Source organism: Equus asinus, chromosome 22 (assembly GCF_041296235.1).
Source record: "Equus asinus isolate D_3611 breed Donkey chromosome 22, EquAss-T2T_v2, whole genome shotgun sequence".
Taxonomy (NCBI): Eukaryota; Metazoa; Chordata; class Mammalia; order Perissodactyla; family Equidae; genus Equus; species Equus asinus.
This window is the reverse complement of record NC_091811.1, coordinates 13,784,558-13,804,193: the sequence shown is the minus strand read 5'-3', so window position 1 is coordinate 13,804,193 and position 19,636 is coordinate 13,784,558. Positions and strand designations below refer to the sequence as shown.

General features: G+C 36.3%; 1 protein-coding gene across 16 annotated transcripts in view; it reads left to right on the top strand.

Moving 5' to 3' along the window:
• Positions 1-19,636, top strand: part of ERC1 (ELKS/RAB6-interacting/CAST family member 1) — a 526,143-nt gene that overhangs the window by 32,892 nt on the left and 473,615 nt on the right. For 12 of the 16 annotated variants that reach the window (XR_011497049.1, XR_011497048.1, XM_070494769.1 and 9 more), the window contains one exon: positions 4,035-4,859. The exons of 1 other annotated variant lie outside the window; for it this stretch is intronic. Coding sequence is in view for 13 of the 15 variants with exons in the window: in XM_070494769.1 (XP_070350870.1) it covers positions 4,191-4,859 (669 nt within the window). In the remaining 2 variants the exon portion in view is untranslated. The remainder of the gene's footprint in view (positions 1-4,034; positions 4,860-19,636) is intronic. 3 more of the 16 variants (XM_070494775.1, XM_070494774.1, XM_070494773.1) reach the window with 1 other exon arrangement.

Here is a 19,636-nt window from a genome sequence, read left to right as displayed (position 1 = left end):
TTTGTCTCTGACCCAGGACGCTCATGTGCTCTGCCTGATAGGCAGAGGGAGAATGTTTGAAATAACCACCACAACAGACACTAGAGAGCTAACAAAATATTGTCTTGGAAGCTAACTAAGGGACTTGCGGGACTCCCGGGGGCAACATTATGGGCTCAAACTGAACAGCTGCATGATTTTCTCCAGCAGCAATCAGGATTCCAGGTGTATAATCAGTGAAAGTGTTTCTTTTGGATTAATCAAAGGCAAGGGAGCTTGGAATGTGAAATTACTTTTTCGCACTTTCATGGTATGATCTACGTACTGTAAACTGAACATATTTTAAATATTTGATGAGTTTTGATGTGTATACGCCTGTGAAACCATTATCCCAGTCAAGATAATGAACATATTCATCACCCCAAAAGTTTCCTCCTACCTCTTTATGATCCATGCCTCTCTCAACTCCATCCCCGGGCATGGACTGATTTGCTTTCTGTAATAATACATTAGTTTTAGAATTTTATGCAAATGAAATCATACTTTATAACTTTTTTTGGTTAAAATTATTAGTTGTCTGCTGTTTGAAGTGCAATAATTATTTTGTGTTTGTGTGGCATATTTTTAAAAGAAATTTATTTTTTAAAAAACCTCTCTTCCCTAAAGCTCAAGAGATTAAAAAGCCAGCATGAGGGCTTCAGACAGAGCTAGTGAATTTCCTTCTTGTGTTGTATAAGTGCATATAATTCTGATAATAACAAAGACTCCACATGCAAATTCTGTTTTGGATCTGAAAGTAACTTGAACGTTAGAGTGCACCTGCTGATGTTGAAACCTTGATGTGGATTTTTGTTAGTGGATCTTAGCCTGTTCAGTGTGATTTGGTTACTTGACTGCATGAAAATAGAGTTCTGTACAAGAGCACAGTTGGGAATTTTTTTCTTGAATGTGGCAGTTTAAAGTTCTGATGGCATGATTCCTGAGACTCTGAATTATTACTCCTTATTTTGTTTTACTTATTTTGCCCACCATCTTTTTAAAAAAACTTTGTTATTAATAGAAAAATAAATGTGGTTATTTAAGCTTTACACTTGGGAAAACCTAAAATGTGCCCTAAAGTTTAGGTTTAGAGTCTAGATTAGCAGGACACACTGCCTTAAAACTCTGGAAGCCTTTAAAATCCTGTGGGCAATTGAGATGTTAACATCAGCAGCTGGTGGTGGTTAAGCATTGTAGCTAGGGGCCTCCAGGGCTCTGGAATTGGGTGCCCTAATTAAAATCTGGACCCTACCACTCAATAGCTGTGTGACTTTAGATAAGTTGTTTAATACCTATAGGCCTCACTTTCTTTATCTGTAAAATGGAGATAATCACAGTACCTATGTTATAGGGGGCTTATAAATGTTAAATTAAATCTTATGAAATTGTTAGCACAATGCCTGGCATGTGGTAAACACTCAATATTAGCTTTTGTTATCATTCAAGGGGTTCTGGATAATGAATGGCTCTCTTATTTTACTCAATATTCAGATTACTTAAAAAAAGAAAAAAAGTTGCATCCCTCTTTGATTTTGAAAAAGAATTCACTCAAACAGTAATATGTAGATTATTACTTCTCATCTATGTTACAGCCCAGATTAATCATGAAAAGGAATTTTTACTTCATGAGCTAGGAAAGGAATTTCCTAACATTGCTGGCAGAATATTGCAATTCCTGAACTTTGCGCATTCTTGCTATTTCCGAGGTGGAACCTTAAAGGTTTGGGTTCAGAGTATCTCCTGTTTTGCTTGTTGTTACCCGAGGGCTGTCTTTACTGGGTGTAATGTCACTGGAGTAAGGATGAGACTGCCAGTGTATTCATATTTCTGAAGATCTTTAACTTAAGTTTGGCTAGAATATATAGACCCTTTAAAATCTTATTTTTGACCATGTGATTTTACTTGGATAGTGTTTTCAATGAATAAACACTTATAAGAATCAATTCTACATAACAGAGGATTTTTGGAGAATATTATCTAATATGCTAAAACCTGTTACTTGACCTAAGCCATTTCTTTGGTAGAATGATGTTAGGAAATCACAGAGATCTAGTTTAGATCAGTAGTGATTTATCTTTGAGAGAAGTGTGGAAAGCAGATAGCTATGATATGTTTTTTGTTTTGTGTTGTTTTGTTTTGAGGAAGATTAGCCTTGAGCTAACATCTGCTGCCAATCCTCCTCTTTTTGCTGAGGAAGACTGGCCCTGACCTAACAGCCGTGCCCATCTTCCTCTACTTTGTATGTGGGACGCCTACCACAACATGGCTTGCCAAGCAGTGCCATGTCTGCATCCGGGATCTGAACTGGTGAACCCTGGGCCGCTGAGGCGGAAGGTGCGCGCTTAACCACTGTGCAACCGGGCCGGCCCCCGATATGTTTTTAAAATTTGTTTTAATTATACTTGTAGAATATGAACATATTTCCCTTTTAAAAAATTCAAGGTTTATTGTAGTCTGAGTATGAAAGCTTTATATGTGAAGCTAAAGCCTCCACAAACATTCCCCCCCATCTCTCCTTAGAAATACGAGTGCCCTCTCCTGCAGCCACTGCTGTTTCAGTGTGGCATTTCTCATGTGGGAATTCTCTGTATATTTTGTATGCAGATTTTTATGCATATGATAGATATATTTTTCACCTAGTTTTTGGTTTTTCTTTTAATTTTGCTTATAGTATTTTTTTGGTATATTTTGTCACTTTGACATAGTTAAATGTATTAGTTGTTTTTCTTTATGATTTTTGCTTTCTGTTTCCTGTTTAAGAAGCCATATCTTCACTTGAGTTCCCAGGGATATTCTCCTAAGTTTTCTTCTAGTACTTTTAATAGTTTTAAAATTATATCTTTAACGTACATAAAATTTATTTCTGTGTACTGTGTGAAGTAGGAATGTAATTAATTTTTTTCGAAGAGCACCAGTTGTTTAAACCCCATTTATTAAATGATTTTTCCTTTCTTCATTGTTTTGACATGTTACTTTTAGCATATACTAATAAACTCACATATATAATTTAGAGTCTGTTCCTGGGCCAGTACTATAGAGTTTTAATTACTGTAGCTTTAAAAGACTACAAGTCCTTATGAGAAATCCTGGGGGTCAGATGTGGTTTTGGAGTCCAGATTTTTTCCACATAATACCCATTGGACATTATGCAGTGTCCTATAATCATATACATTGTTTTCTCAGTGAAGTGTAGGAATATTCACACTAAGTGAGATACATACAAACAATAAGTGACCTCGTATCAGAGCAGGTCGGGTTTTGCTGCTAAATGAGTTAAAAAGGAAAAACTTATTTTTGGACCTTTTTGGATTTTTGCATTGGAAATAGGATCATGGACCCATAATTTATCTTGCTATTTAGGGGACATCTTCCTTTTTTGTTCTATTTCAGATTGTTTTGGTTATTGTTGTCCCTTTAGTCTTCCATTGGAATTTTAGAGCCAGCTGGTTGAGTTACGTGAAGAATCTTAGAGAGGTTTGCATTGGGATTTGGAGTAGCTGGGGAAGAACCGACACCGTTACAGTGTTTTTCTTCTCATCCATGAGCATGGATAACTTTCCTTTTGTTCAGATGTTCTTTCAGTAGAGTTTTATAGTTTTTTCCAAAAATGCTTGCACGTTGTTGTTGGATTTATATCAAAGTGTTTTTATGGTTTTGTTGCTATTATGAATGAGATTTTTTAAAAATTGCATTTTCTAATTGTTATTAGTTATATACGGGAAAGTATTGATGTTTATCTATTGATCTTCTGTCAGACCAATTTGTTGAGTTCTATTATCAGTTCTAATTACTTGTCAGTTGGTGATCCTGGGTTTTCCAGTTAGAAAATCATGTATTCGAACATTGAATTTTATCTTTTCCTTGCCTGTCTTTCTATCTCAGTTCTTTTTCTTTTCCATTTGTGTGGTATCGTTTCAGTATTCAGTTTTGAGACGTGAAATATTTTAAAAATGATGTTTATTGTGAAATAAAGTGTTTATTATTGGAGGATTTAATGTGTGATATTTTCATTACAGATATGGTGTAAGATATTTCTTCAAGACTGGACAGCTGAGGACCTGTTATTTCTGATTAGCCTTAAGCAGACTTGTAGCCATAGAGAAACCTCACGGAGTTCCGTATTTTGTTTTCTGCTTTACACCTTTCCTGGCACCTAAACTCATCTTGCAACCATGTATGGAAGTGCTCGCTCAGTTGGGAAGGTAGAACCCAGCAACCAGAGCCCTGGGCGTTCACCTAGGCTTCCACGTTCCCCTCGCTTGGGTCATCGTCGAACCAATAGTACAGGAGGGAGTTCTGGAAGCAGTGTTGGAGGTGGCAGTGGAAAAACCCTTTCAATGGAGAATATCCAATCCTTAAATGCTGCCTATGCCACATCTGGCCCTATGTACTTAAGTGACCATGAAAATGTGGGTTCAGAAACACCTAAAAGCACCATGACACTTGGCCGTTCTGGGGGACGTCTGCCTTATGGTGTTAGGATGACTGCTATGGGCAGCAGCCCCAATATAGCTAGCAGTGGGGTTGCTAGTGACACCATAGCATTTGGAGAGCATCACCTCCCTCCTGTGAGTATGGCATCCACCGTTCCTCATTCTCTTCGTCAGGCAAGAGATAACACAATCATGGATCTGCAGACACAGCTGAAGGAAGTATTAAGGGAAAACGACCTCTTGCGGAAGGATGTGGAAGTAAAGGAGAGCAAATTAAGTTCTTCAATGAATAGTATCAAGACCTTCTGGAGCCCAGAGCTGAAGAAAGAACGAGCCCTGAGAAAAGATGAAGCTTCCAAAATCACTATTTGGAAGGAACAGTATAGAGTTGTACAGGAGGAAAACCAGGTTAGTTTTGTATGTATGGTTACGTTTATTGAGGGAAGTCATGTATACAAATGAAATGAGCCATTCTTTTTCTCTTCTTTCTTAGGTTTTTCCCTTCTTGGTTCATTTATCTTCCTTTTTCCTATTTATCTTAGTATTTTCTGTCCTCCCTTTCTCAGCCTTTTCTAGATTTGGTTCTGTGCCTTCATTTTTGTCTTGTTGCCATGTCTGCTTGCTCACCATTCTTGCTTGTTTCTTTTCCCTGGCTTCTCTTTCCCTTCGTGTCTTTTCTTTCAGCATATATTATCTTTTTTCAGTTCTTGTGAGAATATAATTTTGCTGCATGCTCTAAGATCTTTTATCAAAATTATTCAGGCTGTGTAATTTACGAGTGAGATGTAGCATTAAGATTTACTGTAATGTCAAACAAGTCAGTCTTAAAAAAACAAAAAAAGATCAGAAGGCAAATCACTATGTTGACAGCACAGAATGGAAATTAGTTAAAAATATTAATGTGGATTATGTAAATATTTATTAAGTACCAATAGTGAGTTCTTTCTGTTGACATTCATGATAGTTTAACTTCAGGATCCTTATGTAGCTTTTTTTTCTCTAATTCTTCATATGTAAGGTGGAAGAAAGGCAACTTGCTGTGATTGGTTGCTTCTGGAGAATAATTGAGATAATTAGGCATTATAATTACGGGCTTTGCAGTTCAAGAGTTAAGTCCTATCTTATGGATACATGAAACATTCATTTACTGTTTTTCTGCGCTCTTCCAGGTTATGTATAGTTGATGTTTTGGCCATAGCCATGTCACATTCAGTGACATGTGACTCCAAAGATGTGAACAAATCATATTCAAGCTCCAGCAATTAAAATCTTAACCATACTTTTTGTTTAAAAGACTTTTAGAACTTTTCTTAAATTTGCAAGTTTGAATTTGCCTCCTTGAAAAAATTCTCCTATAGTCTTAAAGGAGAATTTTATAGTAGCTATCTCATTGTTAGTGTTATACTTTATTTTTGGGTTAGGTTAATAAAAATTATGAAGAAAGTGATAAACTTATTTGGATTTCTGCACTGTTCTTGAATGATGCTAAGAAGTAAAGGAATTTGAAATGATCTCTGTCTCCGATGAAGTAAATCTAATTTAAGATTTCTATTGGTTGTTTTACCATTCTATTACTAACACTCAGTTCAGACATTCACATCTACTGTTTTGGTTATTTGAAGAAGAACTCTAGTTACATTGTTTTGTATGTTAAAACCCCAGACTTTTTCAGTAATAAAAATAGCTTCTTTTCTGATCATAAAAATAATACAGAAGAACATAGATAAGAAAGCAAAGTTTAGCCCAAATCTATCTGTGATAACTTTGCTATTCCACTGTTAACATTTTGATGTTTCTCCCTAATGAACTATCTTTGTGCACACAGACATACAAATTTTACATGAATGGAATATTATAGGTGTTATGTTGTGACCTTTTTTTAGTCAGCAACATTTCTACTGTATGTTAAAGCTTTATAATATATATCTGAATCATTTTTGATGCCTATATTCTATTGTGTCTGTACCAGTTAATTTAACTAATATCACAGAGTTAAAAATCTTCGGATTATTATTTGATAGTACAATATGAATTAAAAACTATACCTTGAATTCATTTGAGTCAGAGATTTAAAAAATAATTAGAATTTATAATTTTATTCTTTCTCAGGTATAGTATAACTTCAAACTGCTTTCCTTTTACTTTTTAACCAGTGATTAAATTTAATTTGTCCCTACACAAAATCTGAATGTTTTGTTAGTATTCTTAAATCTCTAAGGCTCTTAGAAACCCAGCCTTCTTAAAAAAGAGGAAATGTCCTTTAAAAAGTACTCCTTAGGGGGCTGGCCCCGTGGCCGAGTGGTTAAGTTCGCGCGCTCTGCTGCAGGCGGCCCAGTGTTTCGTTAGTTCGAATCCTGGGCGCGGACATGGCACTGCTCATCAGACCACGCTGAGGCAGCGTCCCACATGCCACAACTAGAAGAACCCACAACGAAGAATACACAGCTATGTACCGGGGGGCTTTGGGGAGAAAAAGGAAAAAATAAAAATCTTTAAAAAAAAAAAAAAAAAGTACTCCTTAGGAAGTTCTTTGCATTTGAGTCTTCAACACTTTAAAAATGTGAAAAGAAAGGAAAGAACTAAAATTGACCCCAGTGTTAGATCTTAAAAGTAGGGACAGGATTCCTAAGTGCTGGCTCAGATACATTGGTATCACCAGTTATATTTATTTAAGATATAGATTCCCAGCTTCAGACCAGCTAAGTAATATATTTCTGGAAATGGAGTCCAGTAACCTGGATTTTAAACAGGCTTCTCTGGTGGTTCTGATGATAAACCAGTTTTGGGATCTTTAGAATTTTAGTACACCTAATTCTTAACCTAGTCTGTTGCTCATTTGCCAGAGGGAATTTGCGATGGTTCTGTTGCCACTTTTGAGCTCAATTGTGAAAGAAGGGGGAAAAAAAACAAGGGACCATTGGCTCAGTGCTTCTCATCCCTTTTTTTTTTTTTGGCCATATTACACCTCAGAGTTGTGACAGACTTCTATACATAGTGATCATTCATTGAGACATTGACCCTCAGTAGAAGGAATGTGTGTACAGGAAAAGGGTTTTTAAAATCTTAGGTATATTTAGTTAAAAAAAAGCTGTCTAGGTGATTTTGTTGTCTCCTCGAGAATCATTGATGCACAAGATAAAATATTCAGATGATATATGAAACAGAGTAGGGTCATAGTTTTTCTTTAGTTAACATTTGAGTTGTCAGAAAGTGAAGTACACCACCAAAAGTTAGTCATTCCTAAATATAAAATAATAGTACATTCTAAAAGCTTCTGTAGTTTGGTATTGAATTGTAAATATCAAGAGAGAAAAAATGAGTTTGCTTTCTTTAGTCTCGTGGTAAAGTATCAGTGTAGCATAGGTTTTAGAAACTGTATCTGTGTTCCTAGGGAGGATATTAGGTTCTTTTAATTTTGTGAAAATGAGATTGATAAATTTGGAGTATGTACTGATGGTGTATCAGTGCTCAATTATGAAGTACTTTATATGTATTTAGACAGTTAAGCATCATCGAACTTTAATATTATCTAGTCTCAAATGTATTGTTAATAAAAGTCACAGTTTACTTTTGTTTACCTGAAAAGTGGCTGAGATATAAGTTCTTTTTAATAAGTTAATAAAATTACACATAAACACTTCCGTTTAAAGGTTCTACCTTTCAAGAATAGATTGACAGTATGTGTGTGTGTCTTTAATTGTAAATGTAATTTGTGTGTGTGTGTGTGTGTGTGTGTGTATATATAAAATTTAAAGTGGATTTTGGTTGAAGTTGAATTGAGGTTACTGGATTTATCATTGAATTAGCTAGCCTCCAATTTACCTTTCTGATGATGCTGAGAATATGCCTATCACCAAGATGGTTTTTATTATCAAGTAACTTGGAAATGTCCATTTTAACAGGGAAAAAAACTACTGGCATACTTCTTCTGTATTTTGAAATAATTGAGGCTGCTAATTATGCCTCTGTGTTAAAAGCTGTGTGGATAAAAAGCAATGGCAATATTCTTTCTAATTATCAAGCTACATTCAAAGGCAAAATATTTGAATCTTCTGAAAAGACTATAGTGGGGACTCAGAGCACTTGGGTCCAGTGGAAGTGAAACAGCCCCACAGGACTATGATGCCAAAAAAACCATATGTGCTGAAGGAGGATGATGACTGCCTTATCTAGATTCCGCCCCTTGCCCTATTTAAACACCAATGCTGGCAGGAATATATTCTTCATGCACTCACTATAATTACCACACAATCCTAAAATTGTATAACTTTGGTCCAGAAAACAAAGGGTGCAATTTTAAAGTAAAGTGAAACACTGCAATGAGGTATGGAGAACTGAGAATGGTAATTAATAGATTATAGTGAGCCAGCAGTGGGTCCTAATTAAACTCTGTGTTCATTATACCCTCCATATCCCTCAGAGGTCGGACATTTTCCAGTTTACAAAGAAGATTGGTTTAATAGGCTTTACAGTAATTAAACAAATTTCACCATTTCAGTTTGACACCAGAGATTTAGATACGTTCTAAAGGTTTGATCTGATTGGGCTACAGAAATCTTAGTCTAGAATCCTGTCAAATGTAAAACACACGTGCTTAGAATTGCCTGATGTGTATGGTTCATTATTATGGAGTTCTGTTTAAAGATTCTTTCTAAAATAAATACCCAGCTGTTTTTATGTCTCATAATCCTTTTGTTACTGAACTTTCAAATATTGGTGGTTGGAGAGATGGAACAATATATGTTTTAACAGGAAATACTTTTTCTCTTTCTTTTTTAAACTGACAATGAGGAAGGCTTTTAGTGTATGTTTTACTTGATGAAGAATAAAAATCCAGCTGTGAGCTTGATTGAATTACAAAGCTAATAGGCTTTGGATGATGTATATTTTTTATTATATTCTAACTAACATCTACCAAGATATTGTGATACTTTTTTTTTTTTTTTTTTTTTTTTATTAATGTTATGATGGATTACAGGCTTGTGAAATTTCAGTTGTACATTTTTGTTAGTCATGTTGTGGGTACACCACTACCCCCTCCGTGCCCTCCCCCCACCCCCCCTTTTCCCTGGTAACCACCGATCAGATCTCCTTCTCAATATACTAATTTCCACCTATGAGTGGAGTCATATAGAGTTCGTCTTTCTCTGACTGACTTATTTCGCTTAACATAATGCCCTCGAGGTCCATCCACATTGTTGTGAATGGGCCAATTTCGTCTTTTTTTATGGCTGAGTAGTATTCCATTGTGTATATATACCACATCTTCTTTATCCAATCATCAGTTTCTGGGCATGTAGGCTGGTTCCACGTCTTGGCTATTGTAAATAATGCTGCGATGAACATAGGGGTGCAACGGACTCTTGAGATATCTGATATCAGGTTCTTAGGATAGATACCCAGTAATGGGATAGCTGGGTCATAGGGTATTTCTATTTTTAACTTTTTGAGAAATCTCCATACTGTTTTCCATAGTGGCTGTACCAGTTTGCATTCCCACCAACAGTGTATGAGGGTTCCTCTTTCTCCACAACCTCTCCAACATTTGTCGTTCTTGGTTTTGGATGTTTTTGCCAATCTAACGGGGGTAAGGTGATATCTTAGTGTAGTTTTGATTTGCATTTCCCTGATGATTAGCGATGATGAACATCTTTTCATGTGTCTATTGGCCATATTCATATCTTCTTTTGAGAAATGTCTGTTCATGTCCTCTGCCCATTTTTTGATCGGGTTGTTTGTTTTTTTGTTGTTAAGCAGTGTGAGTTCTTTGTATATTATGGAGATTAATCCTTTGTCGGATAAGTGGCTTGTAAATATTTTTTCCCAATTAGTGAGCTGTTTTTTTGTTTCAATTCTGTTTTCCCTTGCCTTGAAGAAGCTCTTTAGTCTGATGAAGTCCCATTTGTTTATTCTTTCTATTGTTTCCCTCAACTGAGGAGTTACAGTGTCCGAAAAGATTCTTTTGAAACTGATGTCAAAGAGTGTACTACCTATATTCTCTTCCAAAAGACTTATTGTCTCAGGCCTAATCTTTAGGTCTTTGATCCATTTTGAGTTTATTTTGGTGTGTGGTGAAAAAGAATGGTCGATTTTCAATCTTTTGCATGTGGCTGTCCAGTTTTCCCAGCACCATTTGTTGAAGAGACTTTCTTTTCTCCATTGTAGGCCCTCTGCTCCTTTGTCGAAGATTAGCTGTCCATAGATGTGTGGTTTTATCTCTGGGCTTTCAATTCTGTTCCATTGATCTGTGCACCTGTTTTTGTACCAGTACCATGCTGTTTTGATCACTGTAGCTTTGTAGTATGTTTTGAAATCAGGGATTGTGATTCCGCCGGCTTTGTTTTTCTTGCTCAAGATTGCTTTAGCAATTCGTGGTCTTTTGTTCCCCCATATGAATTTTAGGATTGTTTGTTGAATTTCTGTGAAGAATGTTCTTGGGATTCTGATTGGGATAGCATTGAATCTGTATATTGCTTTGGGTAGTATGGACATTTTAACTATGTTTATTCTTCCAATCCATGTGCAAGGAATGTCTTTCCATCTCTTTATGTCATCGTCAATTTCTTTCAAGAAAGTCTTGTAGTTTACATTGTATAGATCCTTCACTTCCTTGGTTAAGTTTATCCCAAGGTATTTTATTCTTTTCGTTGCGATTGTGAATGGGATAGAGTTCTTGAGTTCTTTTTCTGTTAGTTTATTGTTAGTGTATAGAAATGCTACTGATTTATGCACGTTAATTTTATACCCTGCTACTTTGCTGTAGTTGTTGATTATTTCTAATAGTTTTTCTGTGGATTCTTTGGGGTTTTCTATGTATAAGATCATGTCGTCTGCAAACAACGCGAGTTTTACTTCTTCGTTACCTATTTGGATTCCTTTTATTTTTTTTTCCTGCCGAATTGCTCTGGCCAGCACCTCCAGTACTATGTTGAATAGGAGTGGTGAAAGTGGGCACCCTTCTCTTGTTCCTGTCCTCAGAGGGATGGCTTTCAGCTTTTGTCCATTGAGTATGATGTTGGCTGTGGGTCTATCATATATGGCCTTTATTATGTTGAGGTACTTTCCTTCTATACCCATTTTACTGAGGGTTTTTATCATAAATGGGTGTTGGATCTTGTCGAATGCTTTCTCTGCGTCTATTGAGATGATCATGTGGTTTTTGTTTTTCATTTTGTTGATGTAGTGTATCACGTTGATTGACTTGCGGATGTTGAACCATCCCTGTGTCCCTGGTATAAATCCCACTTGATCATGGTGTATAATCTTTTTGATGTATTGCTGTAATCGGTTTGCCAAAATTTTGTTGAGGATTTTTGCATCTATGTTCATCAGTGATATCGGCCTGTAGTTCTCCTTCTTTGTGTTGTCCTTGTCAGGTTTGGGGATCAGAGTGATGTTGGCTTCATAGAATGTGTTAGGGAGTTCTCCATCTTTCTCAATTTTCTGGAACAGTTTGAGGAGAATAGGTATTAAGTCTTCTTTGAATGTTTGGTAGAATTCTCCAGAGAAGCCGTCTGGTCCTGGACTCTTGTTTTTGGGAAGGTTTTTGATTACCGTTTCTATTTCCTTTCTTGTGATTGGTCTATTCAGATTCTCCATTTCTTCCTGATTCAGTTTGGGGAGATTGTAGGAGTCTAGGAATTTGTCCATTTCTTCCAGGTTGTTCAATTTGTTGGCATATAGTTTTTCATAGTATTCTCTTATGATCTCTTGTATTTCATTGGTATCTGTTGTGATTTCTCCTCTCTCATTCCTGATTTTATTAATTTGCGCTTTCTCTCTTCTTTTCTTGGTGAGTCTGGCTAGGGGTTTGTCAATTTTGTTAATTCTTTCGAAGAACCAACTCTTTGTTTCATTGATCCTTTCTATTGTCTTTTTTGTTTCAATATCGTTTATTTCTGCTCTTATTTTTATTATTTCCCTCCTTCTACTGACTCTGGGCTTTGTTTGTTCTTCTTTTTCTAGTTCTGTTAGGTGTCGTTTGAGGTTGCTTACGTGAGCTTTTTCTTGTTTAGTGAGGTGAGCCTGTATTGCGATGAATTTCCCTCTTAGGACTGCTTTTGCTGCATCCCAAATGATTTGGTATGTCGTGTTCTCATTTTCATTTGTCTCCAGATAATATTTGATTTCTTCTTTAATTTCTTCAATGATCCATTGTTTGTTGAGAAGCGTGTTGTTTAGTCTCCACATTTTTGCACCTTTCTCTGCTTTTTTCTTGTAGTTGATTTCTAGTTTAATAGCGTTATGATCAGAAAAGATGCTTGATATTATTTCAACTCTCTTGTATTTATTGATGTTTGCTTTGGTTCCCATTGTGATACTTTTTTATGATTATTATGTCTTGTAACAATTTCTATATGTTGAGTTTAGTTAGAAGCTTATTTTAAAAATAATTATTTTTAAGCACTTTCATTGGGATTTTGTGTCATCAGAGTACATTCTGTTTAATATTATAGTGTGGCAATTGAGTTTATTTTGCATTGTATATTGTTTTCTTTTTTGATTTTGATTTTATTTATTTAGGGATCAAGAGAATTTCAAGTTTAGAAATACGAAAAGATAAACTTACTCTTTGTTAATCTTTGTTTTTTCATTTTTCTCACTGGACACTGGTGACTGTTAACATTTTTATAATTTTAGGTTGTACCTTGATTTGTCACTTGGTGAAAGCCATTATTATTTGAATTTAAATAAACTTTTTCATGAGGTTGCTAATTGTTTCATTGTCATTTAAAGTCTGATCTTAAAATCTGGGATCTATGGCTTGGACTATTTGTTGAGCTTTTCTTTTTGATAATTTTGTTTTAACATAGAGATGAATTATGAATGATTATTCAGTGTATTGTGGATAAATCAGTATTCTAGTCTATTTTCCGGATAGATTTGCTCATTTTTGGTGTTCCAGAAATGGGATGTGTTAAAGGCACTACGAGAATGCCCTGAGAAAATTAAATCAAATGTAAAATAGATATATTCCTTTTGGGGAGTTAACAATCATTTTGAGAAGCGAAATTTGTTCATGTGGGCTTATAGAAATTTAAGCTATCCATCGGTTGGATCTTGTCTTGTAAGTGAGTATGGGAAGTTAACTTCTTGTAGATTTGATAAATTTGATTGTCTGGAATGTAGTGGAGTATTATGAAAAATGATTCACTGAATCTAATAAAAAATGTACAGATTTCTGACATGGCTTATTTGTGAGGAAATAGAATTTGCTGCAGGATTGCAGTTGTTTCCCCCCCCCCCCAACTTTTCTTGGATTTCACAGTGCAATCTAGTGCATGATTTCATCTTAATGAAATAGAATTGTTTTTAGGGATTTGCCAGTTTACAGTAACTTTGCAGATAGCAGCTTAAACATGAGTTCGAAAACCCACCTTTTATTCTATTGTGCAAATGAAACCAGAAAATGGGCATCGTTTTTAGTTATATTAATGTTGATCAAAAGAGGTCATAGTTCCATTTTACTTTTTAAAATCTTGCTGCCCTTGAAAGTTGACATCATGTTATGGGTACTCTGTTGCCCAGAAGAGTATTGGAAGGGCCTAGAAACATGCTGGTGGTTGAGGGAACTGAAAAAGAGGAGACTTGTGACATTTTAGTTACACTCTGTATTTGATGAGCAGCAACGTAGAAGGAAGTTTTTTCTCTTTTCTTAGAAGGAAGTTTTTTGTCTTTTTTTTTTGGTATTTTCTTGGAAGGCCAACACTGGAAAAATCAGTACAAATATTATGATTTTGGGTTTTGGCTCCATGGAGGAATATATTTTCTAGCAAAGATGTATCTATTTAATGGAAGAGAAGGTTTCACAAAGTAATGATTGACTATCACTAGAATTGGTTTCTGGGAAGCGAGAATGCTTCTGACAACTGGATGGGTGCTCTGAGTCTTTCAGCTCTTCAGAGTGCCTGAAGTGGTATGAAATAAGGTGGGACTTCATGGAGAACCACTTAGAGAGTGTCGTCCCCCCGCACCCCCCCCCACATCCTCTCACACCCTTTTAGCCTTCCCTCCATTCCTCCCTCTCTCCCTTTGTGACAACTTTATTGAGAGATAATTCAATTCATCCTTTAAAAGTGTGTAATTTTTTCTTTCTTCATCTGATTGACTTGAAGAAGAATTTCAAGAAGGTAATAGGAAGTTGCCCTAGGGAGTTGTTGAACAAGGAAATGAATAACGTAACAAAAAATACTGTTTAGGAGCAGCATTTATTGCTGTTAATAGAGTGAGTTGAAGGCAGGAAGGCAGGGAAAACAAACGAGTTTGTTGCAGAAGGCCTGACTTAATTTGGGTAATAGGAATGGAGAAGAAGGTGCACATCCATGAAATATTTTCAAAGAAATATTTGGATATAGACTGATGGCAAGAGAGACGACTGTGATGAACCATGGTATTGAGATTGGAGAAATGTTTTTGCCATTGTTGAAAATGGATAGAGATTAGAAAGTGGAACTAGATTTAGAGTGAGAAATGGTGAATTTAGTTTTAATTATTTGAGTAGAAGTTTTTCATAAGCATTTGGAAATAAGAGATTAATGACTGTGACCTTAGGTACATACACCCGTATGTTATTATATGTATGCTTGTTAATGTTGGAAAATTTACTGATCTGGTTCAGTATCACAAGCTACATGTCTTGGCTTGTGGCAGTAAGGAGTGGAGAGGAAAAGGAAGCCGTTACATGGTACGTGTTTTATATGTATTTTCTTGCCCAGCTGTTTTTGTGTTTTTATCTTCTATCTTTATTGTGGTATTTTTCTTTGAAGGCAGGATAACTTGAGTGATTCTCTCAATTCCTGAAAGTCACTACAGTCATTCCTCAGTACCCACGGGGGATTGATTCCAGGAACCCCCGCAAATGCCCACATCCACGGAAGCACAAGTCGCTTGTCTGAAATGGTGTGCTGTACTCGACGCAACCAGCTCTCGAGCGGGCGAGTTTTCATCCGTGGATACGGAGGGCCGGCTGCGTTCATTAAAAAAGGTTACTAATGGTTTATAGTCCTGTGGTAAACAAACCTGCTAGTAGATGTCCTTTGTTTTATTTTAGCTAACAGCAAGTTCACTGAAGATCATGCACCGCAGCATGATGAATTTGGAGTAAATTTGTTAAAAAGAGAAATATTGCAGAAAATGTGCTTTCAGCAAGGAAGTGATTAACTTTCTAATGAAAATATTCTGTTCTTCCCTTATGGACAAGATTAGAAATGCTTTTATGAACTGTATTTTTCTCATTTTATGTGCTGCCATAAGCATCTCTAAAAATGTTCGCTTTTCTTTCTGGAGTTTTAAAGTTGATCTTTAACATAGATCTCTTCCTTTTATTTTTCTATTTTATTAACAATAATGCTTATTGAAACTACCTCCCTTTCTCTTTGTTCTGGCAGTCTTATCTAATAGGTTCATGGTAAATTTTGTTACATTTTGACAGTTGGTAGAGAATACTGGGTTGAAATGATACCTGTCCAGCTTAATTTCAGCTGTGGAAATCTTGTAGGCTTTCCTAGTTCAGCCTTGAGAAAAATAGTTCAGCCTTGATGTACACATTGTACTCTCCCTTACCAGTGGCTGGTGGCTTAGATACTTTCAGAGTGTGTGATATGTCGATGCAAATAATTCATAACCAATCTAATAAATCAAAATTGGGAGGAGTTTATTATGAGCCAGCTTTGAGGACCATATAGCCCAGGAGAGTCCTGCCACAAAGAAATGGAGCACTCCAAAGAAGTAGGGGTCTACAGAGTGGTTATATACAGTCAGAGAGCATGTATCACATATGATTGAAATGTCCCTTTTACAATAGTCACAAGATTGCCCTGTCAGCACAGTGAGTGATGGACACGGCAGATAGCAGATCTGTTGTCTCGAGCTGGGTGGTCATGGGTGAGCACAGCAATCAGTTCCTAGTCTAGGGAGAGATGCTTATCCTTAAGGAAGTGCCTGTGTAGGGGAAGTTGCACCTTTATCTTAAGGGCATTTGTTCTTGTCTTTGGGGTGTAGCAAATGCTTAAAACAGATATACAATGCATGTTCAACGGCCAGGCCACATCGGGCGCTGTTGGGAAAAACAAGGTCAGGCCAAATTAGTTTTACACCAGATGGCTTCCTCGTATACTCCAGCATATCTGATTGCTTGCCATTTGTTTATCAGATATGCAGGGGCCTATTTCACCTTGAAATCACCCTTGGATGACTTGTTCTAGTCTTGGATGAGCCCTCAGGCACTTGTATGGTCCCCTTTATCAGCAATTCTCAAATTTTTTGGCCTCAGGACGCCTGTACAGTTGTAAAAATTATTAAGGAGCCCCTAGCAGCTTTTGTTTATGTAGGCTTTATCTATCAATATTTTCCATACTAGAGACTAAAACAGAAATTTTAAAAATACCTGTTAATATATTTAAAAATAACAAACCCGTTAAATGTTAACCTAAATAACATTTTTAATGCAAAATAGTTTTGCAAGTCTCTTTAATGCCTGGCTTAATAGAAGATAGCTGATTCTCCTATCTGTTTCTGCTTTCACTGGTCTGTTGCAGTTTGTTGATTTGGTTGAAGTATATGAAGAAAATCAGGCTTCACATGAATATGTAGTTGGAAAATGCAGGAGTAATTTAAAAGCCTTTTTAGATAGTTTTAGATGTTTTTTGAAACCAGCAAAATTGAGCAAGTAGTAGTTTTTTTTAAACACTTTATTGATGTCTGATTTATATACCATAAAATTCATCAATTCTAAGTATACAATTCAATGATTTTTTGTTTTAGTAAATTTACTGAGCTGTGAAACCACAACCATAATCTAATTTTAGAACATTTTCATCTGCAAGTGGTAGTTTCTTAAAGATAGTTGCAATGTGGAATCTGAAACCTTATCAGTGAGCTTTCCATAGTTTGTTACATGGAAATACACTGGTCTGTCTTGCACTTTGAATAGATCTTATTTATGTGTAGAGGATATACATGAATAATACATAAGCCTTCTCCTGCATTCATAACGTTGTGTATTGATCACTTGGAAAATATTAGTTCAGTGAGTTATGCAGATCTTCCAAATGTTGACACACTTCATTAGACAAATTAAAAAAATTCACATTCATTTATATCACTTCCTATCACATCAGAAAAGTCTTTTTAAGTATTGGTGGCCTGTCAAGCTCACTGATTGGGGGGTACAACGTCTCCGAAATTCTGATTTTTGCTTGAAAGCTCAAATTTTATCATTGGCAAGAAATATTGTTGGTTATTGTCTTTTGAAGTGACAGGTTTGTTTCATTACTATTTGAGAAAAATTTAGCCATATACTTGCATCTGAATAATCAAAGCTTGTCAGTTTAGTGTTTTAAGTTAAAATGGTGTTCATTGAGACAACCATTGTATTTCAGTAAGTAGCAGAAGTGCTCTTTGCCTCTTTGAAGATGTTAGTTGAGCAAAGAGAGACCGGAATGATGTGACTGTCTGGGGTGAAATGCTCCAGGGAAAAGGGCAAGTCTAAAGGCCTTACAGGGGTCTTTTGGCTCTGGGAAGAGGGTCTTGACTAGATTCTTCTTTGTTTTTGTTTTTAAAGATTTTATTTTTCCTTTTTCTCCACAAAGCCCCCTAGTACATAGTTGTGTATTTTTAGTTGTGGGTCCTTCTAGTTGTGGCATGTGAGACGCTGCCTCAGCATGGCCTGATGAGCGGTGCTATGTCTGTGCCCAGGATCCGAACCGGCGAAACTGCCGGCTGCCGAAGTGGAGTGCACAAACTTAACCACTTGGCCATGGGGCAACCCTTAGATTATTCTTTAGCTAATGTTCTTCTTCTCTTATCTGTTCGGTGTTGTAATAAAATGTTGGGTGTTTTTTTGAGGAATATTAGCCCTGAGCAAATATCTGCCACCAATCCTCCTCTTTTTGCTGAGGAAGATTGTCCCTGAGCTAACATCTGTGCCCATTCTCCTCTATTTTATATGTTGGATGCCTGCCACAGCATGGCTTGATAAGCAGTGCGTAGGTCCTCGCCTGGGACCTGAACCTGCAAACCTTGGACTGCCGAAGTAGAGTGTTCGAACTTAACCACTACGCCACCAGGCAGGCCCCAAAATATTGCTGTTTTTTTTTAAAAAGATTTTACTCTTCCTTTTTCTCCCCAAAGCCCCCCAGTACACAGTTGTATATTTTAATTGTGGGTCCTTCTAGTTGTGGCATGTGGGATGCCGCCTCAGCATGGCTTGATGAGTGGTGCCATGTCTGCGCCCAGGAGCCGAACTGGTGAAACCCTGGGCTTCCAAAGCAGAGTGCGCGAACGTAATCATTCGGCCATGGGGCCAGCCCCAATGTTGCTATTTTTCACATCAATAAGCCTTTTGGTTCTTTGCCATGCTTTAGGAAATTACACTATTTCTTCAGTAATTGTGAGTAATGGTTTTCCATTACTGGATAAAGTTTCCCAGACTGGATAAAGCATAATTGCCCAAAGTTCAGCACAGACAATATTAAATAATAGGAGAAGACTTCACTGTTCTAGAAAGCTGAAAAAGTACTTCTTTAAAGTTTTGAGATGAGTTTATCCATGCACGTTGAATGAATAATCCTGCTTTGAGATCTGTCGTTAATGTCTTTTGGTTGTGCATTCTCAGATATTAACTGTGATTAAAGATGCCACCCTTTTTCTGATAAGCCATGAAAGTGTCATCTATTATTAAATATTAGTTTTAATGTTTAATATTTAATATTTACTTTTTGACTTAACAAATATTGAGCACCTACTTTGTACGTTATATTTTTTCTGGTACACTGTAAAGTTGAAAGCAATGTGAAAATTTTGCAAGGCGGTAACTTGCTTTCTTGAGTTTTTGGACTCCTGAATTAACATTAAAATTAAAGTGACTTAGCGATTTAGAGGATGAGTGTAAAGAATACATATATTTTCTTCTGGATTTTTCCTTTCAAACTATGTCTTGTCTTGTAGGGTAAAATGGATATGAAGATAATAGACTTCTGGAAATATATAGTAACCCTTAATAGAAACATCAGTGAAAGAAAGAGCAACAAGTTGAAAAAGGTCAAAAGGTCCAGTGTTTTCTTCTTGACTTATTTGTTGATAGCATATATTTCTCTGTCCTTAGCTTAGAGAGGTTCCTTGGGTGGGCTGTCTGAGCCAGTAATTATAGCTAACCAGTGAGTATTCTCCTGATTGAGTATTTTGTG